Below are 21,251 nucleotides of genomic sequence, written 5' to 3' on the forward strand. Positions count from 1 at the left end.
TGAACTCCTGGCACTTCTGTTGGGGTCATTTGTGCCTTAGGCTTCTGTTTCCCATCTCTTCCTAAAGCAGGGGTGGGAGAGAGCCATCCCATCTTCCTCAGTGGGCAGCTTCTCTTCCCAGTCTCCCCAGCCTCTTTATCCAGATGCCCCAGTGGTTCTTTACAAATACAGGTCCAGCTTGGGGCAGCAGGTTGCAGGAACGGAATTCCCGTGCAACTAGGGGTGGAGGCCTGGAAAAGGCTAAGCCCAGGAGAATGGAGTCATGGGCTGGGACTCTCCAATGAACCCAGGAAGGCTGCTGGGCCTCTTTGAAGGATGGCCCAGGAGGTTGCCCAGAGGAGGTTTCCATATAAATGGGAGGCAGCAGGGTGCTTTCTAAGCTCCCCACAGTGGCTTCTGGTGGAGAAGAACTCAGTGTCCTGTCCTCTGCTTTCCTCGCCCCTCCCTTCATGCTAATCTATTCCTGGTCCAGTTTTCCCCCAAATTCATCCCCTTGCACTGAAGAAAATCCCTTTATGCTCTTTCCCCAGATTTTTTTCTTTTTAAAAATATATTTTTTATTGATTTCAGAGAGGAAGGAAGGGGGAGAGGGAGACAGAAACACCAATGATGAAAATCATTGATTAGCTGCCTCCTGCACGCCCCCTACTGGGGATCAACCCGGGCATGTGCCCTTGACTGGAATCAAACTCGGGACCCTTTAGTCCACAGGCTGACGCTCTATCCACTGAGCAAAACTGGCTAGGGCACTTTCCCCAGATTTTCAAATGGCTCATTCCCTTCCTTCATTTAGGTCACCTCCACAGGAAGACCTTTCCTGACCAATGTCCAAAAATATCTCTACCTCCCTGCTCACTCTCGACTTCTATTCCTGCTTTTTTTTTTTTTAAGCTGCCATTACTACCAGACAATCTTATCTGCTTACTTGCTTATTTTCTGTCCCTACACTGCAGCCTGAGCTACACAGGGCAGGCCTCAGCGGGTGGAGCAGCACTTGGTGCTGGGAATAGCGCTGGGTGTGTGGATGGGCCTCCCCCGATGCCTGTGGGAGGGATGGCAACGGGGGGGGGGGGGCGGGGGGAGGGCTGTCCTCTGCAGAGTCGCCTCCAGACTCTCCTCAGCACTTCCCCTTCAGACTCCCTGCCATGTTTTCCTGATCCTACCCTCTTACCTCAGTTTCCCTCCTGTCTCATGCTGATGTTTGGAGTGGCAGGTTTTGAGGCATCATGTGACCTCTCTCCCATGTCCTGCTCCACCCAGGGAGCTTTCCTGGGTGTGACACAGTCTCAGGCCCACAGGATTCTGGGATGGGGGAACTCTGGGGGAGGACTTAGGTCCTAGGGCCACCACCAAACCTCAGAACACACCTGGGTGGACACACGGGGTCCCCAGGCGGATCTCTCCTTATGGAGGCCCAGTCCCTCCCAGTGTCAGCACTGGTCTATTGGAAAGAGTGGAACAATAAATATTGGTGGTGTGTTAAAAAAAAAAAAAAAGTGAGGGCCTGGCCTGCTCAAGCTCCAGAATCAAGTGGATCTGGAGAGGGAAGCACCTGAACTTGAAGTTTGTTCACACATGTGTTCATTCACTTGCTCCTTCAATGACAACTCACTGAGCAGCTTGGCTCTGGGTGCTGGGAACCCAGAGCAAATCAGTCCTGGTGTGACAGATGAAAGGCTTTGTCAAACCCTGAATTCAATTAAATAGAAGGAGCCAGGAGTATAGTGATCTGAGGAGCCACGAGGGAATGGAGCAGGAGGAAGTGGGTGGGTCTTTCCGCCAGAAAGGAGCCTTCTGAGGGTATTGGAGCTGGGTGCAGGCCCTAAGCGGCCAGAGAGCCATCGTGTGGGAAGAGGTGAGGTGTGGAGCTGGGTGGTGCTGGGAGACCAGGCTCAGAAAAGGCTCAGGCCAGCCCTGGGGAAGCTGAGGGAGGGGCTGGTCGGGACAGGTGAGAGGAGGTATGAGCAGGACAGGGCTGGCTTGTCCTGGTTGGGGTTGGAGTACTTGGCTAGGCCAACGGGGCTCCTGCCCAGATGTCAGCCTGTTTTCCTCCAGGTGCAGGGATGCCTGAACCAATTCAAGGTGACGACCACACAGTTGCGGCAGATCCAAGCCAGCCTCCTGCGCTCCATGGAGCAGGCACTGACGGGCCAGGCCAGCCCGGCCCCGGCTGTCCGGATGCTGCCCACATATGTGGAGTCCACCCCACATGGCACTGGTGGGTGACATAGACTAAAACAGGTGACCAGGCCTGGGGACAGGGCTGTCATCTGGGAAGGGGGTAGTTTCTTATCTCTGTCCCTATCTCTAAGGTTCCCATCTCTAAGTTCCCTTGACAAGACTGCAGGCCTTGGGAATGTTTCTGGGAGGCAGAGAGCTTGGTCTCAACAGCTGCTTGCCTCTCTGTGACCGCTTGTCCTCAGAGCAAGGAGACTTCGTGGTGCTGGAGCTGGGAGCCACAGGGGCTTCACTGCGTGTTCTGTGGGTGACCCTGACAGGCACTGAGGGGCACTGGACTGAGCCCCGGAGCCGGGAGTTTTTGATCCCCCAAGAAGTGATGCTGGGTCCTGGTCAGCAGGTGAGGGCTCCCTGCCAGGCTGTGGGACCACAGGGTGGCTGGGGCTCCGCTGGGCAGAGCTGAGCCCCTCCCGTGTCCCCCAGCTCTTTGACTTCGTTGCTCGCTGCCTGTCTGAATTCCTGGATGCATACCCTGTGGGCAGGCAGGGCCTGAAGATTGGGTTCAACTTCTCCTTCCCTTGTCACCAGACGGGCCTGGACAAGGTGAGGCGGAGTGGGTGGGCGTGGGGATGGTGGGGGAGGGGCTGCAGCCCCGTGAAGGCTGTTGGAGTGATCCCACTTTTCTGCCCCCAGAGTTCCCTCATTTCCTGGACCAAAGGTTTTAGGTGCAGTGGTGTGGAAGGCCAGGATGTGGTCCAGTTGCTTCGAGATGCCATTGAGAGGCAGGGGGTGAGTGGGGGCAGGGGCCATGGGACAACCCTGTGGCCTGCCCTGTGCTTCGGGGAGGGCCTGCTTATATCCTTTATCCAGTTTAACGTTGGGGTAAATGCTGCTGCCACTCCCATGTTCTAGGTGAAGAGACTGAGGCCAAGAAAGGTCAAACCAATGCTAGGGCCATGGGGGAAACAAAGATGAAAAGGCTTGACCCTGTCCTCAAGGACCTCTCGGTCTGGTGGGGAAAGCATTCAATAAAAGACTGTCCCTGCTGAGAGGGGTTCCCATGGCCCTGGGAGCACTGGGGAGGGCCCATTGTGCCTTGATAAGGACTTGGAGGAGGAGTCTGCCAGGTGCAGAAGCTGGGGCTGGGGAAGATGTAGTTTCAGAGAAGGGCATATGCTAAAGTCTTGTTGCCTGAGGAGGCCAGTCTGTTTGAACTAATGGCCGCCATACTGTGTGCTTGGCTGGAAGTCAGGGCTGGAAGGGACGGGCTTGGGGAGCCAGGCCAGGATGAGGGTGAGCCAGTAAGGGGTCTCTGTGCAGTCTTCAGTGTACGCTGGCTTACCCTGGTCCTGGTCCTGGTTCTGTGGGTGGCACTGGTGTCCTGGAGAGGATGGTTAAGGTTGGGAGCCACTGAGACCACGAGGGCCTGAGTTGGGGGTGAAGGAGTCACAGGAGCATGGGGTGGTGGTGGGGAACCTTCCTCTGTGGATGGAGGGCTTAGCGTGTCTGTGACACAGATGTGTGGGGCATGTGGACATGTGTTCCATGGACTCTGGGAGTCTCCATCATAGACAGGGCCCCAGCCCTGCCCAACCCTCAGGTTCCCCTGCTCTGCCCTCCCGCTGTCCAGGCCTGTAGCATTGATGTGGTTGCCGTGGTGAACGACACGGTGGGCACCATGATGGGCTGCGAGCTGGGGACTGCGCCATGCGAGGTCGGGCTTGTTGTAGGTGAGCCATGGGCCATTTGTGGCAGTGGGTGGGGGGCACAGTTGCCTGGTGGGCAGGCCCTGATGAGGTCGTCTCTGCCAGACACTGGCACCAACGCATGTTACATGGAGGAGGCACGGCACGTGGCGGTGCTGGATGAGGACCGCGGCCGTGTCTGCGTCAGCGTCGAGTGGGGCTCCTTCGGCGATGATGGGGCCCTTGGGTCAGTGCTGACCACATTCGACCGCATCCTGGACCAGGAGTCCCTGAATCCCGGTGCCCAGAGGTGGCCTGACTTTCTATTCTAGGCCCTTCTCTGCTCTGCTCCCCATCCCCTCCCCTGTCCCTGTGCGCCAGCCCTGAGGGCCAGCCTCTCCCTCCCAGGAGCTCCAGGCTGCCCCCTCAGGCTGGCCAGGCTCATAGAAGGAAGGGCTCTAGGTTCTAGAACTCAGAGTTCTCACACCTTGGCCCTCCCTTATTCCTGACTCTGGCTAGCCCTGACAGGAGTTTGGAGACTGGGGGTAGCTGAGTAAAGTGTCCCCCCCTCCCTTTTGGGTCCTGCCACCCTCCAGAAGCCCCCTAACCCTAACCCAAACTGGAGGGGGCAGTGGGGTCTGGGTAAACACCCACCTGTCTCCTGGGAAGCCCTTTGCTTCTGGAACCTCCAGTCTGGGGGCCCTAAAGAAAATGATGCCTCCTTGAGGGCTCTCACAGGTGGGCTCATGTGGGCCGAGGCTTAGGAAAGCCTCTTCCAGCCACCCTTCCGGCCGGCAGGTTTGAGAAGATGATCGGCGGCCTGTACCTGGGTGAGCTGGTGCGGCAGGTCCTGGCTCACCTGGCCCAGCACAGAATCCTCTTTGGTGGCTGCACCTCCCGTGCCCTGCTGAGCCGAGGGGGCATCCTCCTGGAGCACGTGGCCGAGATGGAGGAGTAAGTGTGGGAAGCCAGTGGGATTAGACAATGGGCTTCTCTGCTTGGGAGAGGGAGGGTGCTCTGCCCCCCCCAGGTAGCCACGGGGCTTTGGGAGAAGAGGGACAGGGAGCATCTGGGATATTTGGCCCTCAAAGTAGCACCCTGTCCCCCCAGCGCCTCAGCTGGGACAGCCCGTGCGCACGCTATCCTGCGGGACTTGGGCCTGAACCCGGGGGCCTTGGACGCCCAGCTGGTGCAGCATGTGTGCGCGGCCGTGTGCACGCGAGCCGCCCAGCTCTGCGCCGCTGCCCTGGCTGCCGTCCTCACCCGCCTCCAGCACAGCCGGGAGCAGCAGATGCTTCGGATCGCTGTGGCCACTGGAGGCCGAGTGTTTGAGCACCACCCCAGGTATTCGGAGAACACAGACCCTGTGTGAACAGGTAGCAGGAACACGTGTGTGTGTGTGTGTGTGTGTGTGTGTGTGTGTGTGTGTGTGAGACAAGCACCCAAGGGCACTCTGGTACCATGGCTGCAGGGCAGGGGTAGGAATGGCGCCAGCAGAGTGAGGCCAGATGGCGGCTGGGGGCCAAAAGAGGTCAGAGGACAGAAAAGATGTTTCTCCTCGGGTGTGCAAGGGAGGGGTCCCTGGGGGCACTGGGCACGGAGTTGGTGCACAGATAAATTTAGAATTGAACTGATTTGAAATGATGGGGTCCAGGCTTCAGTAAGCCCTGGGGGTCAAGCCAAGCCAGGGTGGCCTCACATGTGTTTGTGCAGGTTCCTCAGTGTCCTGCAGGAGACGGTGAAGCTCCTGGCCCCTGAATGTGATGTCTCCTTTATCCCTTCTGTGGACGGGGGCGGCCGGGGTGTGGCAATGGTGACTGCGGTGGCTGCCCGCCTGGCTGCCCACCGGCGCCTATTGGAGGAGACCCTGGCACCGTTCCGGCTGAACCGTGAGCAGCTGGCAGTGGTGCAGGCACAGATGCGGGAGGCCATGGTCAAAGGGCTCCAAGGGGAGGCCTCCTCCCTCCGAATGCTGCCCACTTACGTCCGGGCCACGCCTGATGGCAGCGGTGAGGACCTGGCCTGAGTGTGTGCCTGGGACATGGGCTCCTGGGGGTCAGTGTGAGCTGGGTGAAGCCACCCACTCTGTCCTGGTACTGAGGGTCTCTGTCCCACAGAGCGGGGGGACTTCCTGGCGCTGGACCTTGGAGGCACCAACTTCCGAGTCCTCCTGGTACATGTGGCCACAGGAGGCGTGCAGATCACCAACCAAGTCTATTCCATCCCTGAGTGTGTGGCTCAGGGCTCTGGGCAGCAGGTACTCACAGCCTGGGGCTGAAGCAGGGACAGGGAAGGGCCAGGTGCCCCTCTCCCCGACGCTGACTTGCACTGCCCCTCAGCTCTTTGACCACATCGTGGACTGCATCCTGGACTTCCAGCAGAAGCAGGGCCTGAGCGGGCAGAGCCTCCCCCTGGGTTTCACCTTCTCCTTCCCGTGCAGGCAGCTGGGCCTGGACCAGGTGAGGGAGGGAGAGCTGGGGGAAGACATTCCCAGGGCTCCCCACCCACATGCCCTTCATGGCATCGCAGGAGGCTGGGGAGAGGACTGGGGGGAGGGGCAGGCAGAGGCACCACTGGGCTGAGCCTCCACTCGGCCTCAGTTTCCCTAATGTAGTGTGCCCAAATGGGTGGAAGTGGTAAAGTGGCCTGGAATCCAGGGTCACGAAGAGGCCTGGGATGGAAATGGACACGGGTATCCCTGGGGGCTGCCAATAAGCAGGAGAGTGGAGCCAGGGGTAGGTGTGGGCACTTGGGAGTAGTGCAGGCCCAGATCCGGGCTGACCACACACTGGTGTCTGGCCCAGGGCCTGCAGGGAGCAGCGTTGGCTCCAGGCGCTCAAAGGGGCTGTGCTCACACGGGTCCTTTGCCCTCTCTCCCCTTCCCGGCCTTGCCAGCATCCCTCTCAGTGCCTAACTGGGGTGGCAGAGCAGCAGGCTCTCAGTACACACCTCCGCGCACCCTTCAACAAGAACGCCAGACTTTTCGTGCACACACAGAGGCCTGTCATGCAAAGCTCCTCCTGGACCTCTAGTCCAGGTTTTCAGGAGTCCCCCCCCCCCCAACATCCCAACTTGTGCGAAAAATTGCTATGATGAGGGGTACACTGTCCCTAAAGGTGCCCACTGTGTCCTGCCCTACCTGCGTCTCTGAGCGACTCTGCCTCCTCGCCTCCAACCAGCCCTTGTGTGGCTGTCGCCCTCTGCTCCAGCCCTGACCTCCCAGATGTGTGCCTCTGTACTCTGCCTTCCCCTACCCGCATGGCCACTGCATCTCCCGGCTGGGCTCTCGCTCCAGGCTGAGCAGCTGGCGCCTTTTGATTATTTCTTATAAAGTGTGAGAAGCAGGTGGGACTCAAGATGCAAAAGCAGGCATGCAAGAAACACGATCCTATTGATCTTCTATCACAGAACTAAATTTCTGTGTTGAACCCACAATCTTTGGAGGGGTGAAAACTTAATGTTGATCAATTTGGAGAACCTCTTCCCCCTAGGGGCCCCTCTTGGCTGCACAGCGATCGTCCTTCACTGTAATGAATGTGCAGGCACAAAAGGGAAACTCTTGGGGAGACACCCAGGCCCCCACTGGGAAGTAGTAGGGGGCTACTCCTTCCTCTCCTGGCTCCTCACACCTCCCTGGGGAAGGAGGGCAGAGGCCTCCTCGCTTCTCAGACCACCCAAATCCTGTGTCTCCTTCCCTCCCGCCCAAGCGTGGGCCCAGTGTGGAGGGCACAGAGCACCCCTCTCAGGAGGCCATCCGAAACCTGGCTCTGCCTGCCCCACCCCCCCTTCCCCAGGCCAGGGTTCTTTGTCTTGTCTGGGAGCAGGTAAGCTTTGCTAATTCTCGTGATCTGGTCTCCCCCAAACTGGCCTCCCTCTCATTTACTCTTTCTGGTTTCTGGTTTTGGGACAATGAGCACAGAACACCCTCGATGTGGTCACGTAGGGAAAGTGATAAGACAATATTACTGGGGGGAATGTTGGTTAGTATTTCTAATCTCCTGCTCTAAAGATTTGCAGACCTGCTCTCCACGCTTCTCCGTGGGCAGAGCAGTCATTTCCCCCTGCCCGCCCCCTTCAGAGAAGCACACCAAGAAAAGCACAGCCAAGCCCCCGTCACTAAGTTCACAATTTAAGGCCAATTTCTCACAGTCAAGGCTTCGCTGTCTTGTCCCCTTCCATCCTGCCCACATGTCTGGGTTCTGGCTTTTCTATTCGTCCTTCACTCACATCTGGAACACACGTGTGAATCTCCCAATGACACGGCTCTGTCCCAGCTCCAAGAATTCCTTCTCTCAAGCGACCCTGGCTAGTTCTTCTCAGAAGAGCAGAATCTGCTGCCATGTGGACCCTCTGAGCCTTCCCTGTCTTCCCCTTTCTCACACACAGCACTCATTTGACAAGCTCCATCCAATCACAAAGGGCCATTCCTTCTGGGCAACCATCTTAAAATGGCCAAACCCTGAGACCATCTGAGCATTCTGGTACTAACGTAGGTTGAACGTTTATTAATACGTTTCTTCATACTGGAAGGCTTCTGAGGACTTGGCAGGAGGCAGAGGGCAAGGCCCTCCACTGTATGGGCAGAGTGGGCCTGGGATGCTGCTTACAGAGGGGGGACATGGTATGCTGGAGGAGATGCAGGCTTTGGGGAGGCCAAGTGAGATTCCAAGGGGCCCCCTGCCTTGGTCCCACCCCAGGGCATCCTCCTGAACTGGACAAAGGGTTTCAATGCATCAGACTGTGAGGGCCAAGATGTCGTGTGTCTGCTGCGGGAAGCCCTTGGGCGCAAACAGGTAGGGAGTCTGCCTCCAGGGCTGCTTTGGGACTGTGGCAGGCCTTGAGGGGAGCAAAGGGTCTCTTGCTTCCTAAGAAGGGGACCCTCTGCAGTAGAGACCTTTGGGTCCAGCACCAGTTGCCGTGACGACCATGTTGCCCAGCAACTAGCATCATCTTTGTTTTGCAGGCAATGGAGCTGAATGTCGTTGCCATTGTCAATGACACAGTGGGAACCATGATGTCCTGTGGCTATGAGGACCCCCATTGTGAGGTCGGCCTTATTGTTGGTGAGGAGGGCCCTGCTCTTTTGTGCCCCTACTGCCTGATGCTAATTCATGGTACACTCAGTGCTTGGAGCTGGGAGGGTGCCAGGGACTGACCGAGAATGAGCTATGAGGTCATTCTTCAGGTCATCCAAGATTCTAAGTCTTTATTAGGCACCTATCCTGTGGCCAGCGGAGGGATGGATGGAGGGACAGGAGGACACATAAAAGGGGAGAACACCCGCCTTTTCAGAACTGACCACTTAGCAGGGCGTGAGCCCAGAGTAGCACGTGGCAGTCAGAGAGAGCTGAACCTGACTCTGTGCCAGGGCGACAGGCTGAGGCCAGAAAGGAAGGGGTCCCACAATGAATGGGGCTTGCAAAGAAAGCCTTGAAAGAAGGGATCTGGCTGGGCGGGAAGGAGGGCTCCCACGGGTCCTCAGGCATCAGCCTCTTAGAGCACGAGGTGGGTGATAGCCACTCGTGGGACTGGGAGCTTCTTGAACATAGAGCCTGGCATGGGCAGGCGCTCGGAGGGGTGTGTCCAAACTGCCCTGGGAATAAACCACGGGATGGAGGAAGTCAAGGTGGGGCCGCAAGGAGTCCACCTGCCTAGAGCGGACCAGGTGCTGGGGATAGAAAAGGGATGCCTTTGCCCTCTGCCTGGAATGCCGTTCCTTTCTGTGCTTCTTGGCTTCAAGGCCAAACCCCAACTTACTTCCTCTCTGTAGCTTTTCTGACCCTCTAGGCAGGATGATTCATTGGAACTCCCAGGATGCTCTTCTTTGCGCCTTCATTTAGGCACATACGGGCAGTCTCTGAGTTGTCTGCTCATTGCCCCGCCTCTGGCCACCGTGGGGCTCCTCTGGTCTGACTCCTGTCTCCGTCCTCGGCTCTTGGCCCAGCACCTGCTAGTTTGACTAAAGACCTGAAGACCAGTTCAGGGAGCTTAGGCGTCTCACCTGCAGACAGTGGGGGGCTGTCACACATCTCCTAGAGGAATGGCATGGCTGGTGGCATTTCTAGGAGTACCCTGGGGTAGCATGGGAGATGCACCGATGGTGGAGCTGGTAGGGGAAGCAGTGGAGGCCCAGAGGGCTTGGTGCTGGCAGGGGCTGCAGAAGAATGTCAGGAAGGAAGGAAGACCAGGACCGGGGGCGTGAGTGTGGGGAGATGGAGATGTAAAATACGAGCACAGTGCAGGAAGGGCTCAGTGCAGGAAGGGCTCAGAGGGGGTCCTGTCTGATTTAGTAAATGGCTCCTACTCCGTCTGGCCTTCCTGCAGGAACTGGCACCAATGCCTGCTACATGGAGGAGCTCCGGAACGTGGCAGGAGTGGCTGGGGACCTAGGCCACATGTGCATCAACATGGAGTGGGGCGCCTTTGGGGATGATGGCTCTCTGGACACGCTCAGCACCTGCTTCGATGCAAGTGTGGACCAGGCATCCATCAACCCTGGCAAACAAAGGTGTGGGCTGGGCCGGGCAGGGGTGGCTGATGGTGGCTTCCGTTGGCGATGGCGGTGGATGGGGTCTCCTACCCGGTGGGCACACACACTTCCATGCAGGTTTGAGAAGATGATCAGTGGCATGTACCTGGGGGAGATCGTCCGCCACATCCTCTTGCATTTGACCAGCCTTGGAGTTCTCTTCCGGGGTCAGCAGACCCAGAGCCTTCAGACCAGGGACATTTTCAAGACTAAGTTTCTGTCTGAGATTGAAAGGTGCTGAGCCATGCATTACCGCCTCCCACCTCCCAAAGGGGTCTTTCCGTTCACTTGGAGTGGAATGCTGGTTGGAGGGAGGTCTACCCAGGAGGACAGAGGCCACAAGAGAGGGGAGCTAATGCCAGACCCTACCTCTCTGTGCTCTATTCCTTTCCGTCCCCAGTGACAGCCTGGCCCTGAGGCAGGTCCGAGCCATCCTTGAGGATCTGGGGCTTCCCCTGACCTCGGATGATGCCCTGATGGTCCTGGAGGTGTGCCAGGCTGTGTCCCAGCGGGCAGCCCAGCTCTGTGGGGCAGGTGTGGCTGCCGTGGTGGAGAAGATCCGTGAGAACCGGGGCCTGGAAGAGCTGACTGTATCCGTGGGAGTGGATGGGACCCTCTACAAGCTGCACCCCCAGTGAGTCTGGATGCCAGGCTGGGTGGGAGGCATGCCTGGGTAGGGCCTGGTTGGCCTAGGCTCACCTCAGCCCCTCCCCTCACAGCTTCTCTCGCCTGGTGGCGGCCACTGTGCAGGAGCTGGCCCCTTGCTGTGCAGTCACCTTCCTGCAGTCAGAGGATGGGTCGGGCAAAGGTGCAGCCCTGGTCACTGCCGTCGCCTGTCGCCTGGCCAAGCAGGCCCAGGTCTGAAGAAATCTCCAGGAACCAGCTGTGCTGGACCAGGGCTGGGGCCCCACCTGTCCCCCAGCCAGGCTCAGCCACCCAGGACTCCCAGAACAGCCCATGTGTGACCCCTCTGTGGCCACTGGCCTCAAGTTCTGGCTTCCCCGAGAGAAGCAGCCCTTGGGTTAGCAATATATATATAATTTATTTACATTCACGTCCGCTAAAATCCCTACGCGCCCCGGCGGCCGGGCAAGGCTGTGTACATAAGGCCAAGTGTAAGTGCGTGAATGCACTTAAGACAGAGTCAGGGCACGAGCTTCACACGACAGGCCCCAGGAGCGGGCACGCCACGGCACGCACACTCGCCATTGTCCAGCCCAGGACTCCCGTTGCATATTCACACGCCCCGTCGGGCAGGGCTCCTCTTGGTGGGGGAGGGGGAGGATCAGGGAGGAGCCTTGGATGTCCCTGGGTGGGTGGGAGAAGGGCAGCATGTGAGAGGCAGATGTGGACTGATACTGGGCGTGAGAGATGTGAGTGGCCTCCTGGTGTACAGCATGACATGTGTGCGGGGGAGGGGGAAGCCGGTGATATGACACACGAGACATGCGTGGGCACATGCCCGTGTGGGGGTCGTGTGCCTGAATCCAGGGGCCGCCCCCCATCCGGCTGTGGCCCTCAGTCCCACAGGCTTGGAGCCGGGCCCCTCAGACGTGCCCCTACCCAGCAGGCACAGGAATGTTTGCATAAGGTCCAGCTCAGGCAGGAGCTCCAGGGTGCGTCCCGAGCCCAGTGTGTGCACACATGCTGTGCGTGTGCGGTCCCCGGCCAGGGGCGGGGGGAGAGGTAGCACCACACACAAACACACACACACACACGGGTTGGGCCTGGGCTGGCTTTTGGCACTGTCCAGCCTGGGCCCTGGGGGCAGGGGCAGTGCCAGCCTGGCCTGGCAGGCCCTGGAGGGGCGGGAGCGTGGGCAGGGTCTGAAGGGCCAGTGTGAAGAGACAGCGTTCACCAGGAGGGGCCTGTCCACACAGCTCCCTGGTGTGGGGGAGGGCCCTGTCCGGCTTCTGCCTGTCCCTGGTCGGTCCCAAAGCTGGTGAGAGTGTAGGTGTTGGGGGCCTGGCTGGCCTCAGCATTCAGCCTCCGACACTGTGAAGAGGCCGCCGTCTGGCTGGCCCAGTCCGGCCACTGCTGCCGCCAGCTGGCTGAGGTTGCCATTGGGGAAGTGCCTTGCCTCCCACAGGTTGAGGATCATGGCTGTGGGGCTGGGCTTGGAGGCAAAGAAGCTGAGATGGCTGTGGAGAGAAGGGGAGGAAGGGAGGCCATTAGTGGCCTGGCCTCACTGCAGGCTACTGCCTCCTGCCCCCCAGCCCACCCCTCTGTCAACCATACTGGATGCCCTGGCTGCTGGCGGATGGGCCACAGGCCCCACTGAGTGTCCTGTCCACCCCACCCATCCCACCCTGCCAGGCTGGACTGCAGGTGGCCTTTGCACCCCTCCCCTCCCGCCCATCTCCCATGCACCTGTCCAGGTGGAGTTTCTGGGCCAGAGTCCGCCAGTCGGCACCTCGGCTACAGGGTGGGTCCAGGCTGGTAATGATCTTCTGCCGAATGAGGAAGGGGATCTTGAAGGCACTGGGGCCCACTAGGGCTGGGACCCCCCCTTCACTCTCCAGAGCCAGCAGCTCCATGAATCTTGTGTCCTGGGGGAAGGGGAGTGGCAAAGGGGTGAAGATGACTGTTAGAACTTGCCCTGGTCCAAGCCCATGGCAACCTCCTGGGGGAGCGCCCAAACCACCTTAGAGCACAGCACCACATGATATCATGCTTCCTGGGCACCCCCACTGGGGCTCAGGTGTAATGACCTGCCAAAGTCACACAGCCAGCGAGCACCGGAGCTATCTGGCCTCCTTCCCCTCCTCCTCCCCACCAGCCCTGACCTTACCCCCCCCTTCCTCAGCCTCTGCTGAACACAGGATCCACTGTGTTCCTCTCACCGCCTGTGTCCTTGAACTCAGTGCCCACTGCCAGAAACGCTGCCCTGCCCTCGCTGCTGCCTGCCTAACTCTTACTGATCCTTTGAGGCCCAGGACAGAGTCCCTCCTCAGGGAAGCCCAGGCTGTCCCACCTCTCCTTCCTGCTGCTCCCACATCCTCTTCAGTCCCTTCCCAAGTCAGTCCCACGGCACCTGTCTGCATCTGTCTGCATCTGTCTACTTGCACCTGCACCTCTCCCTGGAGACTCAGAGGAAGAGGCCAAGTGGTTTCTGGTTTCTAGGAGGAGGTGTCAGGGCGGGCCTGGGGGTGTGGCCCACGTTATGGCAGTGCCGATACCCTTCCTGCCCACCTTGGTGATGTTGAAGTTGATGTTGAAGCTCTGCCCGTCACCCTCCACCTGCCACACCCACACCTTGCAGGCCAGGTCACTGGTGCTGGGGCTGACACGCTCCAAGGTGAAGGTGCAGTGCAGGTACTGCTGTGTGCCATTCCAGATGTGATAAAAGGGGATCTCCTGACGGGGAAGTAGAGGGGCAGTGTCAGGGGTGCCTGTGGCTGGTGGGCCCGGCTCCAGGCACCTTGAGCGCCCTCACCTGGTAGCTGACGAGGAGCTTGCTCTTCCACAGGGAGCTGGGCACGTCGTGGATAGACAGGCGCAGGTTGTGGTAACTGTCCTTCAAGTGCAGGACACGAGGTTCCTGGATCAGCTGTCCACCCAGCTGCTTCTCCAGCTGCACCACCTCCTGCAGAGCCACAGGTGGTCAGCTGAGCCTGGGGGCTGGGAGAGCCCCCTGTACCTCAGCCCTCAGGGCCAGGTGCACAGGGTGGGGCTGGGCGGTACCTTGAGTGCATCTCGGGTGTCCTGTAGGCAGTAGACTCGGATGTTGTACTCTAGGGAGGTGCAGGCCACGGGGGCAAACAGCAGCAGCTTGAGGCGCTTGGCAGCGGCCACACTGAGGGCCTCTCCCACGAGGGCAAAGCGGCCCAGCTGCTCGGTGAAGATGTAGCAGGTGCCGGCCTCCAGCTGGCAGTAGTAGAGGTGGGAGGGCGCCTCCTCACCCAGGTGCAACACGTCCTGCGGGTAGGGCCCGATGGGTCAACTCATGCCAAATGCAGCCCTGAGGGGTGGCCAGAGACAGGGGACAGGGACCTGGCTCAAGGGCCAGGTGGGAAGCCAGGCTCCACTCGGAGGCCTGTGTTGGCTCCCTTGGGTGGGCAGTGGGGCTCACCTCCCAGCTGCCCTCGCAGGACTGCTTCTTGAGGCGCAGGCTCCAGCTCTCAGGGCTAGGCTCCCCGCAATGGTCCATAGCAAGGATGACAGGCCGGGTGAGCAGGACTCCGGGGGGCCCGCAGCTAACGATGGGACTCAGCAGGGTCTGACAGCCGGCTAGGGGCAACCTCAAGTGGGGAAAAACAGGTGGGGAGGGAAAGGCATCAATGGACCACCCTGGACTGGGTGGGACGGGGCAGGGCAGTGGCCCCTGGGGTCAGGAGCAGAGCTGGTTTGAGCTTAAGGGCAGCTCTTCCCCGGATCCCCCTCAGGCCAGGCCAGACAAGGCCCAGCAGTGGTTGGGCAGGTGGCTTCCTGGTGACTGCAGGCAGGGGGACCCACCCAGCCTCAGCTGCAGGGCCCACGCCCACACCTCACGTCCTCCGGCTTGTGCAGCGTGAGGTAGATCTCGTAGATCTTCCCACGGGGTATGGCATCTGGGGGGATGAGGAGGCTGATCCCTGTGACAGAGCGGGAGGAGGGCCGGGCTTACCAGGCTGCAGAGACACCGAGCACTGCCAGCCCCTCTATGAGTCTCCCTTGGAGGACTGATCGGTGCCAGCCTGGCCTGGGGACAGCGGTGCCACAGGGACTGCTCCACTATCCACAGCACGAAGCGGAATCACAGAGACCCCACGAGAGCTGCTCAAAGACACTTGGGTGGCAAAGCATGCCGTTAGCCTGGGCACAGAAAACACTGAGACAAAAGGTGCCAGGTCTGCGGTACCCACCTCCCCTTGCCCTGCTTAAAGCCTTCCCTTTACTCCTACGAGATGAAGTCTAGCTCCCTGGCCTGGCATGTAAGGTCTTTCACCTCTGGCCCCAACTGCCTTCCCAGCAGCATCTCCAGCCCAGCCTGAGGTGCCTACTCGCTGTTCTGGGACCACTGCCCGGAGCTGCCTCTGTCTGGGTGCCCCACCCTCCTCCCCTGCTCACGACCCCCCCACCTCCACGGGCCCTGGCCGCCTCTGGGGATGGCAGCTCTCTGCCACCATGCATGACTTGGACAATGGCCCACTACAGGTGGGGCCGGGGCCTTGAACAACCTTGCCCGCTTTGATAGCCCTCCTGGGCCTGGGAGCCAATGCACATGTGTCCTGCTGTCTGGCTGAGTCGCCCCTGCCCCAGCGTCTCGCAGGGGCAGCATCAGAAAGCGCCTGCTGAGGGAGGGGTGGTTCCAGGGGAGGCAGGAGGGGCTGGGAAGTTGCTCTGGGGATGGCGAGGGGTGGTCGTGCCCCACCTTCCTGCACTTTTAGGACAGGGAGCCTCTATATTAGAAGAGGGAGAACAATTCTATGACTGTCCCACCAAATCTGAAGACACAGGCATGCTCTCCAGAGTGGGCGACTGGCTGTGCCGGCTGGACTGTCACCATTTCCCAGGGACCGAGACCAGGAGAGGGGAGCCAGTGGTGGAGTGCTCACAGCTACTGCTCCCTTCACCGGCCCGCGCTGCCTCCTGGGACCGGCTCCTGGCGTTGGTGACAGTCCCAGAGGCTGAGTGTGAACACACCTGCATTCCCAGGACAGGTACTCAGGAAGGTGAGGCAAAACCACGGGCCCTGCTCTCAAGAAGCACCCAGCCAGTGGGGTGAACAAGATGGATGGCAGTAGAGTCCTGGGCGCGGGGGCAGACACCCCACAATGGTCACTGAACACCCATGTGTGTCTGCCCCTTCCTCAGAGCTTGGCACGGACCACCTCACCTCATCCCTATGGCAGAGACACGAAGCACAGAGAGGGAGAGCTGCCAGGCCAAGGCCTGGTGCGGGGGAGAGGGATCGCGTGTGTGTGGGGGTGCTGGGAGCCCACCGTGGCCGCCATGTGCAGAAGCTTCCTCAGGAGGAAAGAGGCCACCACAGTTGGCCAGCAGGGAAGGGGACATTGTGGCCTTGTCACGTGGGCTTTGCAGGGGGCATTGGGAAGCCCTGGAAAGGAGGGGGACATGGCGAAGAGTGTGCCTGCACTGGGCGAATGCCTGGAGCTGTGACCCGATGGCAGGTAGGTGTGGTGGTCAGGGCCAGGAGAGGCAGCGGGAAGACGAGGAGCAGTGGGGTGCAGGAACATTTGAGGAGGAAGAATGATGAGATGGGTGTGTGACTGAAGCTGGTGTAGAGATGAGGGTGCAAGTGAAGAAGAGCAGGAGGTCAAGGTGACCTCCAGTTTCTGACTCGACTGTGCTGTCCCTGAGGTGGGGAAAGCCGGGAAGCAGGAGGTTGTGGGGGAGGGTGGGAGACGGTGCTGTTTTGGCCACAAGAATGTGAGACTTCCAGATGGAGCTGCCCAGCAGGCAGCTGGGTGTAGGATTCTGTCGCCCAGGAGAACTGTGGCTGGGGATTAGGAGTGGGAGTGATCTTGCACAGACTTGGCGATTAGAGCCATGGAGTGGGAGAGGGTGCCAGGAGGGAGCTCTGAAGAACACCTACGTTTGGGAACAGGCACCCGGAGCAGCTGAAAAGGGACCAGAAACCCAGGGCTATGTGAGGTCACCTAAGCCGAGGGAAGAGAGAGTTTCAGGGTGGGAGTGGCCAACCACACCAGAGGTACGAAGCTCCTTTGAAAGATGCCCATGGAGAAGGTCTGTGGATTTTTTATCGAGGTGTCTCAGAGAGCCTGGCAGAGGGGTTCTGTGAGGTGGTGGGTGGAGGGAGCCCCCTGTCCGGGCGCTTGTCTTCTGCTATTTCTTCACCTGTCCCACCTCGGAGCCCAGGGCCCTCCTGGAGCCGGCACATGTCGACTGGCGGTGTACACGAAGGGACAGAAGTCCTGTGCCCCAGGCCACAGGAGGGAGACAGCTCTGGCCACGGCCTCAGTGTCAGCCCCACTGTCGGCCACACCTGGGTTGTCTCCCAGACTCAACCTCCTTTCCTTGTTGGCCTGGCTCCGCATTTGGGGTGAGGCTGAGTGGCATAGGAGGGATACGGATGCTAGTCTTGCCTCTTAGAGCTCCCCGAGCACTTTGGGGCCCTTCCCACCTGTATGAGGGATCATCAGCCGGCCCCCGAGGAAGTTGAAAGTCCCATAGGCCATGTTGCTGATGCCTCGCGGCAGGGAGCGGAAGTAGTTCTGGGTGGACAGGCGGGAGACAAAGTCCTCGGCCTCCGAGGTGGGCGAGCTGTGGTGCAGCGTGTGGCGGCCGCCACTCAGCGGGCTGAGCAGGTGCCCATTGGTTAGCTGGAACTTGGGGCTGGGCCCATCCTGCCGGGGACACAGGCTGCCCTGGTAGGTGGTGGTGGTGGTGCTGAGGTCTGGCTGGATGGTGAGCAGATGGGGATTGTCTGCAGGATAAAGGCAGACTCAGGGAGTGGCACTGAGGGTGGCCCGGCCCGGTGGCCCCTGGCATGGGGCCCAGGGCGGGAGCTGGGGGCAGAGGCACCACACCTGCTTTGCTGGGCTTGATGCTGACGGGCTGGAAGCCGGAGGTGAGGATGGAGGAGTCGGCCACATCTGAGTCCAGCCCCTCCTTCTTACGGCAATAAACGAGGATGAGGACGAGCAGCAGCAGGAGGAGACACACGGCCACGGCGACGAGGCCCACGTAGAGGGCCACGTCCTCTGGCCCAGAAGCAGCTGCAGGAGGTGGGGAGGGAGAGGTCAGCGGTTCCCACTCCTTGGGCATCAGCACTATTGGGCAGCGGATGCTGGCGCGGGAGCAGGGAGTCAGCATGCATGCATCCCCGCCCTGCATCTGCCACCACCTTGTGTGTCACGGAGCAAATCACACCCCTCACAGGCTCGATTCAGGCGGACGCTGCTGATCCCCAGAAGAGACACTTCCCCAGACGGCCTTGGATGGGGCTGCTGGACTGAACCCCCTCTCCTGGGGCCCAGGGCAGCTGAAGCTGTGGGGAGCTCCTGGGACCCCCCAGAGCATGTGATCTGCTTCCTGGGGGGTCTGCCCCTCTGGTCCCTGCCAGGGCTCTTCTCCTCGCCTGCCTCTCCAGGCCTGGGGCGCGGCTGGGGAGGGTGATTGACTGCCCAGAGGAAGCCGTATTGATTTTAGAAGGGCTTTGCATAATGGAAGAAATGTCCATCAGAAAGGAATTGACACAGATAATTAGGTTTTTAATTGAAAGAATGGGGGAGGGTGTGTTCTAGAGAAAAAATCCAACAGAGATCTTTAATTGTTAGTTATGGCCTTGTAATTAACAGGCCTCACAGGCCTGGTGTCCCCAATGGACTTGCCTGTGCACTTGGGGGACAGGGAGGAGGTGAAGCTTCAGGAGAGGGGGAGGGGGGCATGTGCACAGTAAAAGCTCAAAAGTGTGCATGTTTTGGGGGAGACGAGGGATGTACTGGGGTGTGCAGGGGCACACGTGTGGCTGTTTATGAGGGGAGTCCCCGAGGGTCCTGAGCTTTGGAGAGGGGGTGCAGCCCGTGGCAGGGGACTAAATCCCTGAGCCACCACCTCCCTGGAGCTGGGCAGGGCCGGTCCTGGCAAACTCAAGCGGACTCCCAGGGCAGAGGACTCACTGTGCACGCAGAGGTCGCTGGTGCAGTTTCGGGTGTCCAGGTCAGCACCCCGGCACTCCTCGCCTCCGTTGCGGGGTGCTGGGTCAGAGCACTCGCGGCTCCGCCAGTGGGTGCAGTCAAGCCCACAGGCCGACCACTTGCTCCACGGGCTCCAGCTGCCGTCCACTAGGGGAGACAGACACAGGGAGAGGAGATGACGCTGTCAGCCTGGGGAGCCAGCTCAGGCTCCGGGTGCAAGGCCAGGGCCAGGGAGGCCCACCCTGCACACCCTCTGGTGCCCAGCTGGCCTGGATGACACATGCTAATGATGGGAGGCGCAATGACACCTGCCTGTTTGGCTCTACCCTCACCAGGGGGCCGCTGTGGCCCTGGGGCCGTGTGGGCGCCCCCGGCCGAGCCCTGCCCTTGCCCCACTGACTGCACCTGCCCTGACTGTACCTGAGACTCTGGGGCTCAGACCCTCTGCCGAGACTGAGCCGGACATGGACCGAGCCCTGCCTCCATCACACTGAACCCCATCCTGGCCTTGGACTGAGCCTGGCCCTGCGTGCGGGCGGGTGGGATGGAGCCATGGGGGGCAGGCTGGTGGGTGTGATGGAGCCAGGGCACGGAGATGGCGAGGTGAGGAGCGATGCAGGAGGCGGCAGCTGCTGGTACCTGGGCACAGGGTGGCGCAGGCTGTTTTCTGGACATTCTGCCCCTCACAGAAGGCGCCCCCGTTGAGAGGCGCCGGGTTGGTGCAGCTCCGGCTCCGTTTCTGCCAGCCGCGCCCACAGCTGGCGCTGCAGACGGACCACTCGGTCCACGTCGACCACCCACCGTTCACTGGCCGGACAGAGAAGGACTGGGGTCAGGGAGCGGGGGCTTCCTCAGACATGCTGGCCCAGGGACCAGGGCAGGGGGGCCGGAGGGGAAGCCCCGGAGGGGAGGCCACACTGTGCCAACTGCCCCTCCTTCCACCAGCAGGTGCTGCGGACACTAGGGCGGCCAGTCCTCACGTGCAGCTCCCAGGCCCCTCCAGCGCAGACCCCAGCCTTCAGAGGGGCAACTCCTGCATCCCCTCCCTCTGCCTGCTCCTGGGGGTGCCCAGAACACTACTTCCCGCCCAAGGCCACCTTCCTAGTCTCCCTCTGAACCCTCATCTCCTGCACAGTGCTCCCTGCCCACAAGTCAGCCAGGGGATGGTGTGACTACAGGTGACCGGCCCACCCCGCACCTTCGCCCAGACACACCCTTCGGCTCCCCGATAGGCACAGTAAGGCCCCTGCCCTTCCCAGTCAGCCCACAGCCTGGCCCGCCTGGCCCTGCCTCCCCGGGGGGCCAGTCACAGTGCCACCCCCGAGGACAGCTTCCGAGCCTCTCCCTCCCCCGCCAGTGCCGGGGCCCACCATAGACGATGACAGCAGCGGAGGCGCTGCGGCGTCGCGCGACGATGTTCTTGGCCACGCAGGTGTAGTTGGCCGTGTCGGCCAGGCGTGCCTGTCGCACCACCAGGCTGTGCTCCCGGGTGATGTACACGTTGGGGTCCAGGGACGGGTCCACCAGGTCCTCGTTCCGGAGCCACTCCACCTGGGGAAGGGAGCCACACCACTGCACAGCCCCGAGTGAGAGCAGTCCCTGGGGCTCAGCCTGGGGGCTGGGCAGGCAGGACCTGAGCTTGGGAGTCCCCTCACCTCTGCCGGGGGGATGCCCTCCGGCGGGCGGCAGGGCAACACGATACCCTGCTCCAGGGACACCTCCTTGGCCAGCGGCTCCTGCTCGAAGTTCTTGCGCAAATCTGGAAGAACAAGGGTGTCCTCCAGCCTGGGTGCCTCGTGCTCGTCAGCCTGGCCCGCTGTCCCCGGTCCCACAGGAGCCATGACACATGGCAGAAGGAGGTGCCAAGTGCCCAGTGGTTATGGGGTGGCTCTTCCTCCCATCAAGGCAGGACCTGAGGCTTTCTGACAGGACCCCCTCCCCGGTGACACCCTTGGGCCACCCCCACCGGAGGGCAGGGCCCTGGACTCACAGGCTATTCGGATGTAGGCCTTCTGGCTCTTGGTGGTGCCTGAGGAGCTCCAGGCCACGCACTGGCACCAGTACTCCTCCAGCCCAAACACCTTCTCCACCTGCTGCCTCGAGACATTGATGCGGACCTCCATGGCAGGCAGGCCTGGGGACGGGAGGTGTGGGTAGCCAGGGCCCAGGGCCACACTGACCTCCCTGTTCCAGGCCAGAGCAGACAGCAGGGCAACTCTCAACCTGGAGGGAACTCTGGGGACCCACGGGAGCTCA

General features: G+C 60.6%; 2 protein-coding genes across 2 annotated transcripts in view; one reads left to right on the top strand and one right to left on the bottom strand.

Annotated features, from left to right (window-relative positions):
* Positions 1-2,111: 2,111 nt before the first annotated feature.
* On the top strand, positions 2,112-11,256 carry HK3 (hexokinase 3; the record flags this gene model as incomplete). The annotated part of the gene is made up of 17 exons (XM_079772355.1): positions 2,112-2,218; positions 2,424-2,578; positions 2,662-2,781; positions 2,872-2,967; positions 3,809-3,908; positions 3,990-4,173; positions 4,662-4,817; positions 4,974-5,207; positions 5,577-5,872; positions 5,981-6,120; positions 6,203-6,322; positions 8,561-8,656; positions 8,827-8,926; positions 10,188-10,371; positions 10,471-10,626; positions 10,793-11,026; positions 11,112-11,256. The coding sequence occupies exons 1-17, from the start codon at positions 2,131-2,133 to the stop codon at positions 11,254-11,256; spliced, it is 2,604 nt and encodes an 867-aa protein (XP_079628481.1). The 5' UTR covers positions 2,112-2,130.
* A 227-nt stretch (positions 11,257-11,483) lies between these two features.
* The window catches only part of UNC5A (unc-5 netrin receptor A), a 57,202-nt gene continuing 47,434 nt past the window's right edge, over positions 11,484-21,251 (bottom strand). The window contains exons 3-15 of the mRNA XM_079772960.1: positions 20,986-21,129; positions 20,651-20,754; positions 20,366-20,546; positions 18,978-19,142; positions 17,886-18,074; positions 17,480-17,782; positions 14,879-14,966; positions 14,465-14,633; positions 14,077-14,310; positions 13,829-13,978; positions 13,585-13,749; positions 12,763-12,941; positions 11,484-12,533 (exon numbers count right to left, since the gene is read on the bottom strand). Coding sequence (XP_079629086.1) covers positions 12,368-12,533; positions 12,763-12,941; positions 13,585-13,749; positions 13,829-13,978; positions 14,077-14,310; positions 14,465-14,633; positions 14,879-14,966; positions 17,480-17,782; positions 17,886-18,074; positions 18,978-19,142; positions 20,366-20,546; positions 20,651-20,754; positions 20,986-21,129 — 2,237 coding nt within the window. The 3' untranslated portion in view covers positions 11,484-12,367. The remainder of the gene's footprint in view (positions 12,534-12,762; positions 12,942-13,584; positions 13,750-13,828; positions 13,979-14,076; positions 14,311-14,464; positions 14,634-14,878; positions 14,967-17,479; positions 17,783-17,885; positions 18,075-18,977; positions 19,143-20,365; positions 20,547-20,650; positions 20,755-20,985; positions 21,130-21,251) is intronic.

Source organism: Cnephaeus nilssonii (genome assembly GCF_951640355.1).
Source record: "Cnephaeus nilssonii genome assembly, chromosome: 5".
Classification (NCBI taxonomy): domain Eukaryota; kingdom Metazoa; phylum Chordata; class Mammalia; order Chiroptera; family Vespertilionidae; genus Cnephaeus; species Cnephaeus nilssonii.